The 20,889-nt window shown below is 39.7% G+C and overlaps 1 protein-coding gene across 1 annotated transcript in view; it reads right to left on the bottom strand.

The window, feature by feature from the left end:
- Nucleotides 1–2,989: 2,989 nt before the first annotated feature.
- Nucleotides 2,990–20,889, bottom strand: part of ARMC2 (armadillo repeat containing 2) — a 63,224-nt gene continuing 45,324 nt past the window's right edge. The window contains exons 14-19 of the mRNA XM_086744181.1: nucleotides 14,458–14,779; nucleotides 12,922–13,044; nucleotides 10,968–11,081; nucleotides 9,428–9,560; nucleotides 6,782–6,939; nucleotides 2,990–3,366 (exon numbers count right to left, since the gene is read on the bottom strand). Of these exons, the coding sequence (XP_086600307.1) occupies nucleotides 3,209–3,366; nucleotides 6,782–6,939; nucleotides 9,428–9,560; nucleotides 10,968–11,081; nucleotides 12,922–13,044; nucleotides 14,458–14,779 (1,008 nt within the window). The 3' untranslated portion in view covers nucleotides 2,990–3,208. The remainder of the gene's footprint in view (nucleotides 3,367–6,781; nucleotides 6,940–9,427; nucleotides 9,561–10,967; nucleotides 11,082–12,921; nucleotides 13,045–14,457; nucleotides 14,780–20,889) is intronic.

The raw sequence follows: 20,889 nt of genomic DNA, 5'->3' as shown, positions 1-20,889 counted from the left end.
TCTCTTGGTGTTTTTGTGTGGTTTAACTTTATGCTTCTGTTCTTACTGGTTCAAAGACCCATTTTAAAATGTTTGAAATGGTAACTGAGCAAACATACTTAACATGACAAACCATGAAATTTTCAACTGAGTCTAAAAAGATGGGAGGAAAAAGAAGTTGAAAAGTGTGTTTTGATCTTCACTAAAACTATAGCCACATTTAAGTTACAGCTGTAGAACACCTCTCATACACTCCTGATGTCTTCATCCTTCCCCTATCCTTTGCCCTCTGTGCAGCTATACTCTGTTGTATAGGGCTTCCTCTTCCCTTACAGGTAACAGGTGTGATAGGAGATTCCAGCTGTATTGTTTATCTAATCACTCCTTTTCAATAACTAGGTCTAAATGCTACTTTGAGAGTTAAATTGATTTAAAAAGCCTTCAGTAGTGAACTTGGTTCCAGATTAGGCTGGTAATGTTCAGAACCTTGTGCCACAAGGGTATCTGGCAGCAGAACGAGGGTCAGGTCTGTGCTGGCAGACTGAGGAACATATGACAAGAAGCAACAGGAGGGGCATTTGCTATAAGGGAGTGACAAACTCCTTTGGACACACTCCTACAGCTGGCTGTAATGGGGATAATAGGGCAATCCTGCTGATGGAAAGGTAGGAATTGTAAGGCAGGAAAGAAATGGATTTTTCCCAAGCCCACAGCTAGAATTAAGATTTCTGTCCCCTGGCCTGGTTCTCAATTAGCTCAGAATGGTTTCTCTTACTACAGAACATTCTGAGAACAGTTTTAAGCTTACAAGTCCAAGAAGCTAAAATATCTAGGGGAGAAAGATTAATAAACTGTCAAAAAACTGTGACTAACAGGAAGCATCTGCTATTTCCTCTTAACTAAAAATACAGGATTTTTTAATGCTCCAAAAACAGAGCAAAACTTTCCTGTCAAAGGACATCATAAAGGTAAGCTGTGCCTGAGGACACAGAAGTAGTGTCTTTCCAGTCTGTAAATGGAGTTTCTGCAGCATCTGATTCTCCTGCTGCTTTTTTTTGAGGGGGAGAAATCAAAGGTAGACATGAAATTTTCTGAGTAGCCTGAACTGGCCGTTTCCGTCCTACACTCTCTAGCTACATGCAGGTACCTGCAGGCACTCTCGCCCTTATCAAGCAGTAAACATTGTGTGTGTCAGTGGCTTCTTACTGTCTTATTTTCAAACAGAGCACTAACCACAATGTGCAGACAAGCCTGACTACACAGAAAAGGAGCAAAGACCTGACACTGTGTGGGGATTTTCCACTTAAAATGCTGAGGTGTTTGTGTTCCAAAGTAGAAGAGAGTGAGCAATGCTGTTAAGCAGAGTGGGTTGGTCTTTAAAACAAGAAAATAGTTAAGTAAGTCCCCAGATGCTCCATGACAGTGGCAACAGCTGACAGAGCATGAGAAGCAAGCTGCAGCCCTGCCTTGTCACTCATGGGTGTGAACTGCCCTCCTCTGCTGCAGGCTGTAAGGCCAATAGTGCCCCAGGAGCTCCTGCAAAGCCTTGGTCTGTGGCTGTGAAGTGCAGCAGCCTACATATCCACCTTGACTTCAGCAAAGCACCAGTTTCAGGCTGCTTTCTGACAGATAAGCCAGCGGTTGTCAATTCTGGTCAGACCTGCTGACAGGGCTTGGCCACAAGGCCTTTTCCATTGCATCCCCACCCTGCATTACACAGCCTGCTGTTTGCCGGCCTTGTGCCTTGATGCGAATGCCAAGAACAAAAGCCTCTGGTCCCTCCCCACAGGGGAGTACTTACCCACCAGCCTTTCTTTAACACACCCCCAGAAAACAAATCCATTATTTTTTCCAAGAAACAAATGGGGTAGTGAAGCCATTTATCTTCCCCTCAACTTCAACTAAAATTAAAAATGGCAAAAGAAGGAATGATAATGGAGACTTTTTTTTTGAACTCTGCAGAGCTGCTGTTGGAGCCAAACCACACTGAACTGCCGAGCAGTTCTCTCCTGCCAATTGCAGTGATAGGACGTGTGTGTGGCAGCCTCCAAGCAATTCACTGTGGGGCTGAGCCTTGCTGGTCACAAGAAATACCCAAACTCCCAAGACAAAAGGAACATTTCAAATTTCATTACTTTCATTGAAGGTAATACCAGCAGCAGTCAGAAGGAATGTGAAGGACATATAGAGCCATTTTTTGCCCTGTGGATGGAGACATAAGCTCATGGGAGGTGACTGGCCACAACGGTCTGAGAAGTACAGGCACACAGGTGGCTCCTGGGTACATGGGAACAACACACGAGACTCGCTAAAATCTTCTCTTACATTGGAGATATGGGTGTTTCGCCTTAGGACATGAAGTCCCAATTCAGAAAAACCTCTTTCCAGCACAGCCGGACCTGTATCCCATGATACACCAGCCACACGGTGTCAGGTGAAGAAAGGGGGATCTCCAAAGGAAAAGGGAGCAACTTTCCCCCGACCATTGACAACATTCCATCTGAAGCTTATCATACAACACAGTAGAATGCCCCAGTAGCATTTGGGTTACTGTCACAGAATTTCATAGAATCTCAGAATAGTCTGGGTTGGAAGGGACCTTTAAAGGCCATCTGGTCCAACCCCCCCTTGCAAGGAGCAGAGACATCTCCAACCAGATCAGGTTGCTCAGAGCCCCATCCAACCTGGCCTTGAATGTTTCCAGGGATGGGGCATCCACCACCTCTCTGGGCAACCTGTGCCAGTGTTCCATCACTCTCATCACAAAATATTTCTTCCTTACATCTGGTCTAAATGCCCCTGCTTCTAAGTGTGTCAAAGTCTGTAGGTAAGACCTGGCTTCTCTTATGTAACATTCTTTTATAGTGCACAGCATTATTTGGTACCACAGAGGTCCAGGCACTCAGTGGTAATTTATCATCTTTTAAAAATTAGAAGTTCAGCAAATAGTTTTGTTTCATTTTCCCAGTCAAGAAACTATGTGATTAATAGCCAAATCACACCCAACAGCTGCTTGATCAGCTCAAATACATTGTAAAAAGTAATTACACATGCAAAAATTTCATACAAACTTCTCAAAAGATAGTATCCAATATATAAATGCCAGGCTTTACTGACTTTAAAAAAAATTAAATTACTGCGCTCTCCAACATGCTTACCAGTAGCAATGTACAGAGATATTAGAAATGCAAAGCTGTACAATCCACAACACAAAGAAAAAAAGAAAGGATTAAAACGGAGTCATAGTCACAGTGGGAAGAAAGGAGTGATGGCTTTGAATTCTGTCAAGAAGTTTTTCTGCCACAGGTTTGAACTCTCTTTCCCAACAGAGTTTGTGGTAGTCCCTTAAATCTCTGTTGAGGCTGTAATCTGACACCAGCTCTTCATCTGTAAGCAAGGAAAATACCATAATCAGTTCTGAATAAAAATATACCTGATCGTGCATTTTTTCCCCACAGCTCATATGACTTATCCGTTGTGTACGCTGACAGCTTAAAAACGACTCCATGTTTAACTAAGCATCGCTGTCTGAGGGACTTGGCTTTAATTGAAAATAAAGGAAGTTAAGATCAGTATCACAGTCAAAAGGGTACACCAGGCTCTACTGTGCCTACACCTCACAGATGTAGCTAAACTGTGCCTCAGATCAAGCATATACTGTGACTGCCAGCCTGGAAACTACTCAGGTTTTAACATTCTCCACAGCAGGTTTCCTAATGTAAGTAATCATATCCATCTAACTGCAACCATGTTTTTCCTGTCACAAATTGCTCTGCTAATCTGGTTCATGAAGACTCTTTCGAACTGAGCTACTATCACACTTAAAGAACACGAATCACACTGGTTACTGTATTACTGATGCCTTCCCTTCCTCACAAACTTCATAAATAATGGGATGCTCTTAACAGAGACAAGCAATGTTAAGAATCACTTGTCCTCACAAAAGGAAGTCATCACTTGTATTCCCCCTCCATTTAGCCTGGCATTGGATGCGGAAAAGATACAAACCCTTACAGAAAAAAGCAAGCAGTCTGCAAGCAGAAGCATGCTCCTGCAAACACAACTGAGAATGCTGAACACAAATGTTTTCATACAGTTTAACAGAAGGATATTTGACAGCCTTTAGGCCATAAACGGACCTAAAAATGAATCCTGCACCCAATGGGCAGCGTGACTTATCTTTGTCCTAGGCTATGAAAGAGCACCAGATTCACAATCTGTTAAATAACTTACTGAGGTCAGGAATTCCAGCCTACAAGAACAAGGGTCACAACTAGTTCAAAAGCTGAAGTGTTGAACCAAAACAGTAAATTTCCCAAAGCAGAATGTGAGTAACACTGGGCATCAGCGAGGATCAGTGTCCCACATGCAAGCTGTGCATCCTCAGATAATTTAATTTTCCCACGACCCTCCTCAAAACTAGCAAAATTGGGTACTGGCCAAACAGCACATGAACTGGCTGCAAGCCCAGGAACACGACAAGCACACTGGGTCTGCATGCTGTGGGGGAAGCTGAAAACAGAGTACAGACTCTAGTCTGCAAGGGCTACCTATCCCTATAACTCCAGCAAGAGAGGGGCCGGGAGCCCTGGAAGCTACTATCATGCCATGTAAGAGTCCACATGCAGTGAGATTCCAAAATAACCTCCTCGAAATGATAGTGGAGGTAAAGGTGAGCAGAAGAAAAGTCTGGAAAAGGAGAGGAAGAAAGGAGATTTCCCATTCTGTTTGGAATAACTAAACAGAAGAATATTCTCAAGACAGAGGCTCATCTCCACTGCTGCTCCTAAGGGACTGGGGCAGGGCAAAACTGCTGCCAGGGACCTGGAAACACCAGCTGCCAGGAGCTCTGAGCCAATAAAGTGACATGAGAGTTAAGAGCAGCTGAAAGATGGCAAATGACAGTGCCATTGGAAAGCACCATCATTGCCTCTCAGGCTGCTGGGATCAGGCAGGGTAAAAGAAAAACAAATGGTGCCTTTTGTCCAGCCTTTCTCAGGCCCAACATCTTTTCAGGCTATTTCCACTCCCTTTTGACTCCTTTGCATCCTCTGTCATCTTGTGCCAGGTAGGGGAAAGAAAAATAAAGGGGAAGAGGCCAAGCACAGCAGGTGAAGTGAGGTGTCTGCTGTGCCATGTTGCACTTTTTCTGCTTCCTGAGGGCATGCTGATGCTTAAGTACAGTCCACTGACTGTCAGCAGTTGCCTCCTGCTTCCTGAATGATAGAATCAGAGCAATGATGGTTCAAGGCTGTTACTGGATACAATGGGAGGAGGAAGATGTAGGACAATATTAACCAGTTGCTATTACTAAAACTTGTTGGCACTTAACACACAGAGAAACCATATCTGATGAACAGGATGTGCTTTTTCCACAGCTACTCTTCTGACTACAGTGTGAAGAAAGGCTAGCCTGCTGATTTAATTCTGACCTATTTTTCATTAATTGTCTTTACAGTTGTATTACAATTGCAATTGTACATGAACTTCTGGTTCACTAAAGTAGTTAATGAGAGTCCTAATTACCACCCAGCCTGGACTGTGCAGTCAAATTAATTGCTGGAATAAGCAGTGTTAACTGCAGAGAAAAAAATAAGTAAGAATTTTCCAAAGAAAGGATACATATTCCTTGCTGCATGCCAGAAAATTCAAGCACAATTGTGCCTGTAAAGTTTGCAGTTCTGTTGCAGAATGTTAAAAGTGCGCTAATGATCCTGAAACACTGAGTACTTTCAGATAAATAGATGGAATTACTGCCTACATTAAGATATGCTCTGTCATAGCAAGGAATGTAATGCAAGGAATGATTGCAACAATGAATAACAGTAACTCTGCTGTAACTGGAAAAAAAAAAATCCTCACAAACCCACCCACTTTTCTGATTGTCTAAAAAACAAAAGAGACCATGGGGATCTTACTTTCTATCTGGGTCTGACTAACATGCAGCCTTCTCCACAGCAAGCACACATCTTTAGTAAATTTCCAATTAAAACCAAATAAAAATTAGTTAAATTTTGCTTCAATTTTATTTACATTTTAAAAAAGTTTAAATATGACCTACCCACAACAACATCACAACCAAAGCAGTGCTCATAAAATAAAGGAGAAAAATTAAATATAGTGACTGTAGGACTACTGCATAGCAATTCAACTCTAAAATTTGAAGCAATGTAAATATGCAGACAAAAAGATCCAAGTGGTTAAGTGAATCAGGGTCTTAACAGTCACTCATAGACAACTTCCAGCCTGTATTTGTGGAGGAGCACACCCTCCCATAAGGAGATCGTGGTGAGACAAGAAGGGCAGCCAAGGGACTCTTGTCACAAGCAGCCAGCTCAGCCCGTTGCACCACAAAGCCCTCCGAGAAAGGGGAAAAGCCAGACTGCCCAGTGTGTGCTGTACAGTAACCGGGTGCGTCAGAGCTGAGCCCTCGTTTCTGTCCATACCTGCAATGACCTCTAGGGCCAGAAGTGCCCACATCCAGTGAGAAGTATGCTTTGCGCTGAAGGTCTATGGGATAGTTGGCTCAAGCTGGCAAAGAGGCAGCTGGTGAAAAGCATTAGCAGCATGCTAACTAGACAAACTAGAGCAGGGAGTGACAGTGGGCCAGTTCCACCTTGGCAGTCTGTAAGATCTGAGGGAACGTGCTGAATGGCAAGAGATCACTGTCTTGCTGGATCGTCTGTACTGCCCAACCACTTAAAGCTGCAAGACAGACTTGCCACCCAAACTAATACTGCTTTCATTTTGCTTCTTCTAATTTCTCTCACTAAGGAAAAGAGACCAAGATTAGGAATCTCACCTAAGAGCGATGTGAGCAGCACCAGCAATGTGTCGGTGTCTTCTCCAAAGCATGAGGCCGCACTTGTGATGTTTTCACTGTAGTTCCACAGGGTTTTGCATATCAAACAAGCCAGCTGCCAGTCTGCTGGCCCAAAGTCTTGTAAACAGTCAACTAACCTGTCAGTATCAAACAAAACCAGTGGTTTGTTCCATGTTTTCTCCTGGGCCCTTCAAAAGCTGGCAGTCTAGAAATGTATGCAGGCTCCAAGAAAGTTCACAGGAAACTTCTACTTTCTTCCTGAGTAACTTCCCCCTTTCATTTAGTCTGGTTCCCTAAGGATGTGAACATACCTTTTGTCGACACATATGTGTATATCCCTGACTGCATCTGTCCATCCCCTGTAACTTTTTAACCCAGCTGACCAATTTCAATCACATATGTCAAAAATGTAACCATCTCAAAGACACTAAAATTCTAGATTTCATTACACTCTGTGACTGTCCCAAATATGTGGCTACCACTACAGCAGAGATCCCAGTGAATGACAAACCTTATCAGGCACCGAGAATTCATCTGGAAAAGTCGGTATGAATTAAGAAAAAGCTTCAGTCAGAATATACAGCTTATTACACATCAGAGGATCTAACCAGAAGACAAATCCTAAGGAATTTGCTACTTCCATGACTTACAGAACTGCTTTTTACATTCAGTACATCTGACTGTTTTGCAGATCTCATATCTTCTTGTATTTCCCCAGCTAGCACTCCCAATGGACTACTCTCAGAAATGCCAGTCATATTAAGGACCATTAGGCTCTTAACCGTCCTCCCAGTCTCATAGAATCGTAGAATGGTTTGCGTTGGAAGAGACCTTAAAGATCATCTAGTTCCAAGCCCTGTGCCATAGGCAGGGACACCTTCCACTAGACCAGGTCACTCAAAGCGCCATCCAATCCGTCCATGAACACTTCCAGGGACGGGGCATTCCACAGCTTCCCTGAGCAACCTGTTCCAGTGCCTCACCACCCTCACAGTAAAGAATTTCTTCTTTATATCTGATCTAAATCTATCTCACTTCCTTGCAGATACGAAATGCAGGCTACAATCATAAGCAGGACTCTGAAATTAAGCTATAAAACTTTTCTGTATGCACCAGCTTACATACAGTAGCTACCCAGAGGTCACAAGACCTGAGGCAGTAGAAGTAAACACTGTTTTTCACCTCTCCCTAGTGAGCTTTCTAACAGCAATCCTTCACTGCTGTTCTCTTCCCCAGCTCTACAACCTCCTCTTTTCCTCTCTTCTCTCCTTCACTGTGAAATTCATTATCTGGTGATTAGTAAAAGGAACATGGGATAACTATTACATTCAGGTATGGCTGAAAATAGTAACTAAAAAGCAACTAAAAGGAGGTTTGCTTTTTCTTTCCTCTCTGAAGGCTGTTATTGTGGAAGACTGGGAGGCATCTAATGAAAAGCCAAAAGACCTTGCCCTAATTTTTTGAAGTTTAACTCTCTGATGAGACTAATTCCGTGTTTTATTAGGGCCACTATATATTGGTACAATAACCTCATTTCCAAAATCCACAGAGCTGATCTGGCACAGTCAGGACGACCTCCTTAACAATCACTTCCAAATTATCTAGATTTATTCCATATTGATACTGTTTTTCTTTCCTTCTTCACAAATTTTCAGATAGAGTATAGAAAATTCTATGTTCTATATTATACAGAATATTCTGTATTCTATATAAAAGAAATTCTATATAATAGAAATTTCTCACATTTATTACCCAATTTGCCTGTAAATTATTTTTATTCTTTTTCAGATTTATATTTGGTAAGTTAACTAGAACATGGGAAGGAAGGATAAGCAGACTATGCATTGTTCACACTATATAAAAAAGTATGATGTATGAACAGGAAAGCATTTCAAAGCTTGGCGTATTGTTTCACAAACATGGGTTGTATCAACTGCTTTACAAGCACAGGAACATGATCTTTCATGTTGCTCCAATTAAGCTGGATCCGCTATTATCTGAACATCAAAGCCACAAGTGTTGCATCCACAGTGGTTTTTCAAGATCTAAAACCACTTACAGTACACGTGCCTTAAACCTGAACTCTCGGAGAGAGGAATCTCAGGAGCTATTTATTTTCTGCCGAGCACAGCTACATCAGATAGCTCTCCCTGCAGCAGGAAGTAGGTACAAAAATTGCAAGAGACCATATAGGGTATCATAATTCTTGAAGTAATCTTCACACTTACAACAGAAACACATTAATGGTGCCAATTAACAGAGGATCCAGTTAAGTCAAGCTCAAGCACCTATCGCAAAGCCATGCTTCAGCTGCTTTCTTGTACTGTACTCCCCTCTGCTGTGTGTATCAGGAGGGTCTTTGTGAAATTATTCTATGGTTCTTGGCTCTGCAGTAGACTAAACCACTGTAATGCTTTTGCAAAAAAAAAAAAAAACAACAAAAAAAACCCAAAAAAACCACCCCAAAAATATGAAAGGCTTTCTCTTAAAGAACATTAGATGCTGAATATCTATTGAGTATGTATCCTTATTACAAGTTATTGGCTCCAATAAAAAAGAATCTGATTGAAACTTTGGCCAAACTACTGGAACTTGCATTTTTCATAATCATAATCAGAAACTTACTTTCCAATTCCTCCTTCTTCCATCAGAAGAGCTCGTTTGTTCTTATCTACTGTGAGATTGAGTAGAACTCCACAGGCAGAAAAACAGACATCTTTATTCTTGGCATCAAGTAAAGCAATCATGAACTTGTATACTGGATTGCGAAGGAAAAAATATTACTCAGAAAATGGACTTACTATACAAGTGGCATTACAACATAATTATTAAACATGTATGCTCAGAAAGCAGTCAAATGCAGGATACTCTACCCAAAAACTTAACCTTGTAGCCTATTACTGTGACATGTAAAATAGGCATATAAGCCAGAGTAACAGCCATTTTTGTATCATGTTGAACATCAGCTTTCTTCAAAGCAACACATAAAATTATAGTTACAAAAATACACCAAAGTAATGTGAAAATCCAATCAGAAGAGGTTAAGTTCACCAAACTAAATTACAGCTTATTTCTCAAAAGTAGCATCCCTCCTTTCAATCAGTCATCAGAAACTGCTAGGATTTGGCATTTGGCACCCAGAGAAGGAAGTTCTTACCCCTGTGAGTGGCAGGGTTGCCCTAGAGCATACCAAGTCCAGCTGGGACTGCTGCAGCCTGGGGCTCCTGCGGGAGACAGGACGAGCAGCATCTCGCAGCACTTGCTGACGCTGAACTCAGTCGGCAGTGGAAGGCAAACTCCAGCAAGGGAGTCAGTCTTGCCTAGTGGAGAGGCAGCCTCTCAGCTCTTCCTGAGCTCGGCGCACCAACACCACCGTCTCTCCAAGGTGGAAAATTCAGTTCTTTAACTGAGACAGCTCATCAGCAACCAGCTATTAAGTGTCAGTTCTCCCTTTGCAGATACTTGCTCCTCCAAAAGTGGCGATATGTCCACCCTTGAAAGAAGGGGTTGTATATTGTGGCATATCACCTCACTTTGAGCACTGACAGGCAGATACAAAAAATTAATTAAACACCAGTTCAGTAAAACCTATCTTACACCTTCTGTGGCGAGCAAGGAGTTGCCATTTTTCCCAACGCTTGTTAGACACCCAAAGAAAAAGGACTTGAGAAGACTTGCATCCAACCTCACCCAGAGGCAAATAGGTCTCTGTTGAGGCAGTCAGACATCTCAAATGCATGTTACAAAATGCTAACAAGCTGTCAAACATGGGAATCAAAAACTCATAATTATAAACCTAAATGAGAATTAAGTTGGATTTTCATTTTATATCATATCACTACCAACCTGTAGGATTTAAGAAATTGAAGGAGAGAAGGGAAGTTTCAAAATTATAATCTTTAGGGAAAAAAGAGGTTTTATGGTATTTACCTTTGTGAAGGCACACCATGGCACATTTTTCCTACTGCAATATTTCCATTTAAATGAAATTGAAATAAAATGGTGTTTACAATGACTACTATTGGATCCTGACATTTGCCTAATTCGCTAAACATCAGAGAAGATTGCTTCTACCCTTTAACTGAGACAGCTTATTAACAGTCTGTCTTTTTTACAACTACGGAGATTTAAAAACAGGACTCCTACAAGTGCAAAAGTAACTCACTCTTCTTCTGTATGATGAAGTCACAGATCTCATGACACTGGGAAAGATTGCCAAAGACTCTGACAGCCTCCACAACTCCATCCATGTTGTTGCTCATTAACAGCTTTAAAAGCACTATTGGTTTGCAAAGAAATGAAATAAAAACAATTACTTGTGTATCACAAACATGTGCTTGGCTTTTTATCAATAAATATCATAATGCAAGCAGCAACAGGAATAAAAGTAATAAATGGGAACAGTTATCTAACTGTCTGGTTGCAGGGAAGGGGGTGAGCAGATGGCAGAACAAGAGCTAAATTGTGTAGGGCTTTGAAGATGAGACAAAGAGCTCCAATACGGGGCTAAATGCAAAGGAACAGATGAGGAGTTATGAAGATAGCCTAAGCACAGTTGTAGTAACGGGAGCTAGTTTTGCTGTACAGTTTTGAGTGGCCTTGTGTGAAAATCCAGGAAGACAAAGAAGAAAAAAAATTTGTAACACAAAGAGAACTGATTTAGATCCTGAGCAGATGGTTTTATAGTGGGATGCCTCCTAAAACTCAAATTATTTTCTGACATTAGCTCTACTTTCTCTCAGTGCAAACCCACTTTTTCTGAACAACTACTTAATATTGCCCCTTGTCTGAAACATTTACTTGTTTGCCGCTTTCCTGCTTAGCGGTTTCACATCTGATTAGCATGTAACTTCAGTAGACAGAATGAGACCTTCAGCATTTCCTAGGAAGAGCTACCACCATGTAGGTTTTTGATGCATGGTAAAGGAGTGATGTTACAGAAGCTACATTTATCAGACTCCTGTGAGCATGAAGTGAACCAGTGAAATCAGTCAATCATATAAAGGATTAATATGAGTGAACTCTTAACCCTTCCCACAGAAAAAGTGACAGAAAAAGCACAGAAAAGAGGTTGGCTTCATTCCCATTACTTGTCTTTGAATGTTACAATACTGACCATGCCTTGAACTTGTCTTAAAGAGACATCTGAAATGACTATTTTTTGTCTTTGGGATCCACCACTTGTATCAAACAGCAAGTATTCTCAAAGTGTCTCCTGGAGGAGGAAGCCTGCTAGTCTTCCATCAAAAGATCTCTCTCCTCAGTTCAGGCAAAGGAAAGGTGATGGGACTGGTTTCACATGCTAACAATAAAAACAGCAGAGGGAGAGCAAATGGGACAGGCAGGGAAGTAATTTGTTTCCACTTTTCTCTGACTAGCAACAGCTGGCTTATGGGTGACAAAAATGACTCATGAGAGAACAGCAGAACTGTTACCTAGACGGAATACGATGTCTGCCAGTCAGGGCACTAAGTTGACAGTCAGAATATTTTTTCCTACTCCTCATTCTACCCGTTGTACAAACTTTAGGCTCCATCTCTCCCCCATGCCTTGTTTATTTAGAGAGTAAGGTATGCGAGATACCCACTCTCTACCTCTGCACACATCACTAAAGTATGACTATCATCCATAACATGAGAGGTGAGAGAATCACAACTTTTTTTTTCTACAACTCCTATACCATCAATGGATTTTTAAGCCAGAAACAGACATAAATCAGATTTTGCAGGTCTAGGAGGTACTAAGAAAAAAACAACCAACCAACCAAACTTTCTTACCATACTCTGATTAGAAATAAAAAGCAAAAAGATTATTTTGGTTCAGGCATATGAATTTTGAACAAGTCTGGCAAAAATTGCCAGAAAACAATATGGCAAATTCCTTTAGGGAAGAAGTGATTTTGTCAACAACCTAACTATTTTCACACAAGTCAAAGAATTATATTCCAAAAGAATGAGAAATCATTATGGCAAGAATTTAGCCCTGTGAACTTTATAGTCCTACAATACGGTACCACAAAACACTCTCAGTGCCTTTTATTTTCTGTAGTGTCAAAATATAGCATGAATAACTTCCACTTTCAAAAAGCTATATAAAAATACTAGTTTAAAAGTCCTTACTTTCAGCAATGTGTAGCTTCTTGTCCTGAACAGCAGAACTCTTCACTTTGTAGTAGGATAAATTGTTGATTGTTGTTGCAGTATTGATGACCAACTCCTCACAGTCATCAACTGATTTGTATTCTGATAGATTAAAAAAAAAAAAAAAGCATATGTAGATAGAGTCATGCACATGAGTCTCACTTAGCAGTGCATTATATCTCACAAGCAAACCAAATAATAGTTTACAGGGCCACTGTTAGACAACTATTCTGTTTTTCAGTAACATAGCAGAAGCTAACAGAAACAGCTGATCCAAAAATGGCAATACAAAGTCACTCTTTCCAAGTCTTCATCTACATAAATCATTGTGACTAAGGCAACATGGTTTAAAATCTAGTTAGTTAACACATGTTACAGATCCTCTTTGCTGTTTTAAGATGGAACTGAGGAAAACCCACATGCAGAAAATAGGCCTGTGAGACAGACACCGAGAAATACCAAGGACTATAATACTGAAATGTCAGGTACCATGAAAAATTTGGGGGGGGGATGGAGGGGGGCGGGGCACGGGAAGGACTTCTTGAACAATATTTGAAAGATTCTCTCTCAGAGTTCCTGACAGAATGGTAACCAGTGCAAAATTAAACCAGCAAGTCTGAAAGTTGTGTATACTGATTTAGATCACAATTAAGACAGTTCCAACCCAGGAAGCTCCTATAGGGCTTAATACAGAACAGACAAAGTTGCAAGTCTGATCTCTCTAATCCCCCATAGCTGGTGGGTAAAACTAGTAAACTTGCATATAATCCAGTTGCTAGTCTTTACATAATATGTAATGTTCTCATCACACACTAAAATATACTGAGTTCTTTGACATGTATCTTGTCACTGTTAAACTGTCAACGGGGAAAACAGACTGCCGAGTCCTAGTGTGTAATTAGATTTACAAAGAGATCAGTAAGTGGAAAAGGAACTGTAGTCCTAAGCCTCTGTTTGGAGGGAAAGGGACACTCCCTTCCACCTGAAAGAGATAAAGATTGAAAATCTGAAAAAGAAGAAAAAATAAGAGGAAATTTTTTGAGAAGGCTGAAAGTTACTTAAGTAGGGAACAACAACAACAAAAAAACCACATAATCCAGAGCAGTCACAAAACCTGCAAGCCTTAAAAAACACAGCACCAAACACATGTATGCAGCACCTGATAAGAACAGACTTCCCTTATGTATGAACTCTCAGTGAGATGTATTTAAAATAAAATTTGTTTCCTTATCTTTAATGATCAAATCTGCAAATCTTAATGAATCACTGAATGAAACACTGCTACAATGTCTTTCCCCAGACATTAAAATGTCAGTACCAAAGAAGCAATGCTTCCACTGTCTCAAACAGGCTTTCTACATAAAACAATTTATGAATATCAGCAGATTGACTTTGTTATTTTAGAAAATGAATCGCTTTAGTTATGGCTCAACCTAGATAAGAAGGTCAAGTAGAAAAATTCTAAACTCTCCTTACGCACTGAACAAAGACAAAACACACAACAGATTTTATTACCTAGTACTGTAACAAGTAATTCTACAATACGATGGGTAGCTGCCAGAGCTGCTCCTACACTGGGATGAATGGAGAGATTGGCCAGGACTCTTATCACTTTTATCAGAACATCTTCTGCTTCTGAAGGATGCTTTGGATGGCTTTTTTCTTCCTCTCCTCTTTCATGGTACCATTTCTGTGCATTCAAATCAAGTTCATAGTAGGTTTGGAATAATGATATCAAGGTGTTAACACTTCCTCTTTCTTTAAAAAATTCCTCACGGGCCTTGTTACTCTTTTCTGTTAAATTACCAAGAATGAAGATGATACGGATAACCAAATCCTGCAATAAAATAAACAAACCCTATTACACTGAAAACATCAGAAGCTATTAGCTGCTTAAAAGGAAGATAATACACAATTGCTTCACAATTCAGTTAATAGCAGGTCAAGAACAGCTGAAGGAATGCCAAATACAGAAACTAGAAATAATTTTTATGCTACTATTTTTCATAACCCTGTTTACAGAAGAAAGCAAAAACATCTGACAGAACTAGTATAGCATTGGGGTAATTAGTAACAGGATATACTTAGTATAGGTCATCTATTTTTACCAAGCCCACAGTAATCTTAAAACATCTTAAAACAGCTCCTTATATAACCAGAATATAGTTATTTACTTTATATAACTAGAATATGGGTCAAAGCTTACTAATCTTTCAAGTAAGCAAATGTCAGTTGTGATGGCCAAACACCACCACGTTCTCTTCTTCTCTAGGCCTGTTATCCATCGTAGAGGTTAAACCCCTTCCCCTTGATTTGTTACTGTTAAATCCATGTTAGCTCTTACTCACTTCCTTGTTAAGTCCAATTGCTTATAGACAGCTGAACTATTTGTTCCAGATTTTTACCAGGAATACAATCTGAACTGACTGGTCTGTTATTGCCCAGTTCCTCCTCTTTCCCCTTTCAAAGAAAGGTGCCCTACAGCATTGCCACCCTACATAACTTTTCAAGAATCCCAGAGACATTACCCTGTTCTGTCCTTTTGTCAATACCAAAGGGTAAATTTCATCAGGCCTATCTGGTTTGAAGACACTTAAATATGCTCCAGGTCATTTTCAAGTGATAAAAGAGCTCAAGCTGAAGTAGATTAATCATTTAATTATACTTAACCCTTTCAAAAAAGGAAGAAAAAAAAAAAAAAGGCATTTGACACTTCACTATTCATAGTGGCATCTGCCAATAATTCTCATTTTCTTCTGAACACTGCAGCAATTATTTCCTTATTGTCTTCTCATTATTAACGTACTACAGAAAGTTTTCCTGGTCCTTTTTATGTCCCTTTCTAGTTGTATTTCATTTTGAGCTTTTTTTTTTCCTGATTTTGATTTTGTGTTCTTGCTACCCATTTATTCTTATCATTGCTAAATGAGACCAACTTTCTATTTTTATACGGTATCTTGAGATCTTATGATTTAACAAAGTTGCTCTCTTAAAGCAGTTTCTATCCCTGCCCTTTAGTGGGATGTAGAATTAAATCTCTCATTGTTTCATTTTGCACATACTGACATATAGTCATCTTTTGGCAAGATTAGTGGATCTTAACTGAACAGCGTTCAACAACACTCTCATTTTTTCTTGCCCACCTGTATGGAAGAAGAAATAAATAATTCTGAAAGTCTGAACTAACTCAAGTATAAACTAATTAAAACAATTCCCTCTGTCATTTGCATCAAATCCTACTAATTTCCAAAAATAAAAGTCCATAGCTTTATCTCAACAGCACAGTTAAAGTAACAGCATTTCTTCAAGTACAGCACAGCCACCTACCCTTAGCTGCTAAACTGCTGTACGTGCACTAACCAAACATTTTGCTAAACAACTGAGATGGTGTTTTTCTTCACATATAATAGTTACATTCACAGATATTCTAATCCTCTGTGGTATTAATAATGCAGTTAACCAGGCACAGCCCAACTTGTTGAAGTATAGATACTAATGCTAAAGGAAAAAGATGTGTAAGCAGTGAATCCTTTCACACATGCCTTCACCAGCAAGTTTCAGGTCTTAAGCCTCTGCCACAAGACATTGGCAATAACATCCTCTTAGGGTCAAGAACATGAATGCTATCCCTGAATACAAGAAGCAGGCAGTCTCCCAAGTGAGGGAGGAATAGGTTCTCGCATCGACGTATTTAATATTATCATAGGACCCGCTCCCATTTTTTTTTTAACCAGGCTTCATATTTTTGCTAGCATCTAAATGTCATCAAGACAAATCTTTATGAACATTCTTTCTGACTAACCACTAAGAGCTTTCACCTTTGCTGGCACAACCCCCAATTCACAAAGGCTGTAAGAATTTGAAACAAACAACTGATGAATCAGATGAGAGAACTGAAAAAAAAAAAGCAGGCAGTCTAGTTTGACTCGTTTATATTGACTTTCTAATTTTGGTCAAAACAGTATCAGCCCAGCAACAGCTCTACCCAATCAGAAAACAGACAAACAGGTACTGTACAGCAATCAACTGATATTTTGAGAAGTGTGATCTCAACTGTGCTTTCCACCTACAGGCTAGCAAAACAAACTTAGAAAATACTTTGTTTTACCTAAGCACATCCGGTTTTAATAGCATACTACCAAAGTCTCGTTACCTTCCAGTGAAAATTTAACTAGCAGAGTCGAAGAGAAAAGCTAGTACAACTTCTCCGGAGCAGCATAATACTCAAGGGTTCATAATTTTTTTGGCTGTATTTTTTTCAAATGCTCATGAGGTAAGCACTGCAAGAGTAAGAAACACCTGCTTAGAATTGCTGTGTAAAGAACTACATGTAAAGATGAATGGTATCTTGAAACTGCTTGCAAGATTAAACCTGTAGAAGGCCCATGGGCCTTTCTGTACATAATGAAAAGAATCAGTATAATAAATGTGATTATTATGCATCTCCAAAAGTTTGAGTATTAACTGCACGTGGAATTTCAGACATTCTTGCACACTTAGAGAAAAAAATAGATTTATCAGATTAATTTATATAATATGGAGGCTTTAACATGTATGGCACTAAAGACAAATTAGATGAAAGATAGGATTTAACTCAGTTAGTTCATGTTTTTATAACAAGGCATTCATGTGAGACATGCTATCCACAAAGTGTACCCAAACCTGATTGGAAGGTTCCATATGAGACCACACAGCCTGACTTACATAAACAAATTTGAAGAAACATCAAGAAAAGCTCGAGAAGGAGAACTGACTTTTTTCTTTGCTTCCAATCTGTGAAGAAACTGCAATATTTTTGTTTTTAAAGCTGTAATGGCATCACATACTCCAACATTTATCTCTTATTTTTTCTGACAACTGGAGCTATACATACATTTCACCACTGATAGGAAAGACTTTGCTTATCTACTTCTAAAAATCTATGCCTTTCACTGCCCTAGTAGCAAAGGTACCCAGTGTACTTGCTGAGTCACAGAACTTGACAGCAGTTTATCTTGGCAATTAAAATGTACCTGCCTTTCAGCATAAAGCATGATGATCAGAGGTACAAATAGTACAGGTTTACTTATCAGCAAGAAAGGAAAGCCAATTATGTCAGTAATTTCTAACTAAAACAAGATAAATAAGGGAGGAGAGTTCTTTCTAGAGTTTGTACACGTCAGCCAAGTACCTGTAGTTAGTCTACTTGGTGTCTGGATCCTCAGAAGGGAAGGAGTAGTATGAAACAAAAATTCAGGTTCCAGCAGCTGGGTTCCTACTGAATCTCCAGCTGTAAATTAAATCTGCTTTCCATGTTACACAAACTTCAATGGAGGTGGTCAAAATTCTACGACCAGCTCAGCAGTATGAACTGCTTCTCATTCAAATCTAATTGACACTTAATTTCCAAATTTGTATTTCTGCTTCATAATATACCTTAGAAAGAAAATTTGAAACTTTTATTTGCAGGGTCTGATAGTCTATAGACAAAATAACAGTCATCATGCCATTCTGGAGCTAATACCTTCCAAACACAGTAAGGATTCAATCTTCAAGGGATGTTCTGTTTGTGAAAATTCCTGGTCAAACCCAAAAACAACAACTGACTCAAAATAAAACTCAATTTAAAGAAGAAAAGGGGGAAGGGGGAGAGGAAATATCCTGAAGTATCAAAAGCAAATTAAGTTCTTGACTGAGGGACCTGAAATAAGGACCAGAGAGGAGCAGCTTTGCCACAGTGACTGCAGGGAGTACTTTGCCAGAACCTCCTTCCCCTGCAAATATGAATGCATTTGAGAAGGAGAGGTTATTAGAAAAATGTAGTTATATTTTGGTGTGTCATACACCACAGCACCCTACCCAATAATTTCTATACCAAAAAATGTGATCTGTTTAGGTAAACTTTTCAGAAAAGGGTTCATTTGCAGTTAGTGACTTAGCAACGAAAACCTCATGTCCTTAGGTTTGCTTGTGGACATCTGGAGATCTGGGAAAGGTAATGAAAAAAAGCAAGTACATTGTCACTAAAACAACATTTGATGAAAAGCAGTGTACACTCTCTAACAAAAAACATTTCAGAAATAATGAACTGAAAAAAAAAAAAGTTGAAAACCATATCCCCCATGGTATTGCTCCAATGATTACTAATCTCCCTGGTTAAAATCTTCATTCTTATTACTAGTTTAAATTTGTACAGTTTCAGCCTGTTCTATTTCTTATTATCACTTTTTTCCTAGATTAAAGGATGGTCCACTAACAGAAGTTTTTTCCTTGTGAAGATTCTATAAACAGGCAACTTGCTAATGGTCTGACCTTTGTAATGCATTAATTAATTTACTTACTCCCGAGTTGTTTTATTTTAACTCTACTCATTCTTTTAGCTCTTTTCAGAGCCGTTCCCAAGCTTTTAGCATCTTTCAACAAAATGAATACCAAAAAATAAGGCAAAATACTCCAGTGACAGCACCCACTCTCCTCTCCAGTCACAGTTTGGTTCCTCTACCATATTGTTTTCTCAGTATGTGTGAACAAGGAATCATTTGTGTGGCTGTTCAACAAACTAGACTGGAAAGCAATACAGGAGACAACCCAGCAAAGGACTAGGGTTCTTTTTTTCAGTTTTAAGGTTACTGGAAGCTGGATCAGTTCTGTGACCTGGTGCATCATGCAGTCACACAAACAGCTATCCTCAGCCCAAATGGAGGGATGGCACAGAGGGGAAAAGTGAGTAACTGAAACACAAAAAACACTTAGGTCAGCACTGATAACCATTTCTTTAGATGCAACTATGGATACAGAAATACAGCCCCCCCAGCCCCCTCAAGAATAATAAAAAAGTATCTTCTGTGTCTCCTAAGACTACGATGCCACTGAGCAGAGTAACAATAATACTCTCAAAGCATTTAAGAGGCCAACATGTACATCTGAATTAAACACAGCTGCAGCATTAGACTCTATTGTTAAGACCCTGTGGTTGCTTCGGGGTATTACATGACTTATGTTTTATGACTGACTGAAATAAGCAGATAGTGGGTTCCTGGGAGCTCACCACAGAATTCTCCATAAGCCAGCCAAAAAAAACCAGCCAGGAAGCCCAGTCACTGCATGCAGGTAAGTCTTCATCTAATAAATAAAACCAGAAACAAACCAGAGAAATTCCCTGCATTTACAGGCCCAGGCCTCATCTGCAACAACCTTCCCCACTGCAGCAATCCTCAGAGCAAAAATGACATTCAACTGCCCTAAAAATGAGTCTTTTTCTTGGAGGAAGACAAGTAGTAATCTCACAATCAGAAGCCTGCTTGCTCACAGAAGACTGTAAACTGATTTGGGACCCACTACCTGGAGATGCATTTGGGAAGAAAGCTGGGCAGATCAACTCAATAAATATGGATATCTCCTTAGAGAGGATTACAAGGCAACATCAGTCTATGCTTCATTTAATAGACTGTTTCTGAAAAACTGATTGTTAAATCAAACAGGTAAAGCAGCATGCAAATTGCAATTGTAAACTAGTGCAGTTCTACTAGCTGATGCGAGAGACGCAAAAATAACAACAAATCTTTTCAAACATATCAGGGCTAGGAAGTTTGCCAGAATATGCAGAACTAATTGATGATCAGGCTAAAATAGGAGCATTCAGAGAAGAAAACGTAATTGCCGAGAAGCTAAATGAGTTCTTGCCCACTGTGATAGCAATTGGGCAGATCTCAATGCTCTCATCAGGGGATTTGTCCAAAACGGAAGTGATCACAAAATTTTAAGGAGCTAACTGACAAGACAAACACTAACAGGACTAGATAATCAGTCAATAGTTCTAAAAGAACTAATTAATTAAATAGCTTAATTACTAACAGTGCTGTGCAACCTCTCAAAACTGCCTTGATGCCGAAGGAGTGCAAGGGTAACAAACACAAAATCTATTACTAGAAAAAGATCCAAGTGAGATTCAAGCCTGGTGTCTGGACT

Source organism: Chlamydotis macqueenii, chromosome 3 (genome assembly GCF_036417535.1).
Source record: "Chlamydotis macqueenii isolate bChlMac1 chromosome 3, bChlMac1.mat, whole genome shotgun sequence".
In the NCBI taxonomy this organism is placed as follows: domain Eukaryota; kingdom Metazoa; phylum Chordata; class Aves; order Otidiformes; family Otididae; genus Chlamydotis; species Chlamydotis macqueenii.
This window is presented reverse-complemented; position numbering and strand designations above follow the sequence as displayed.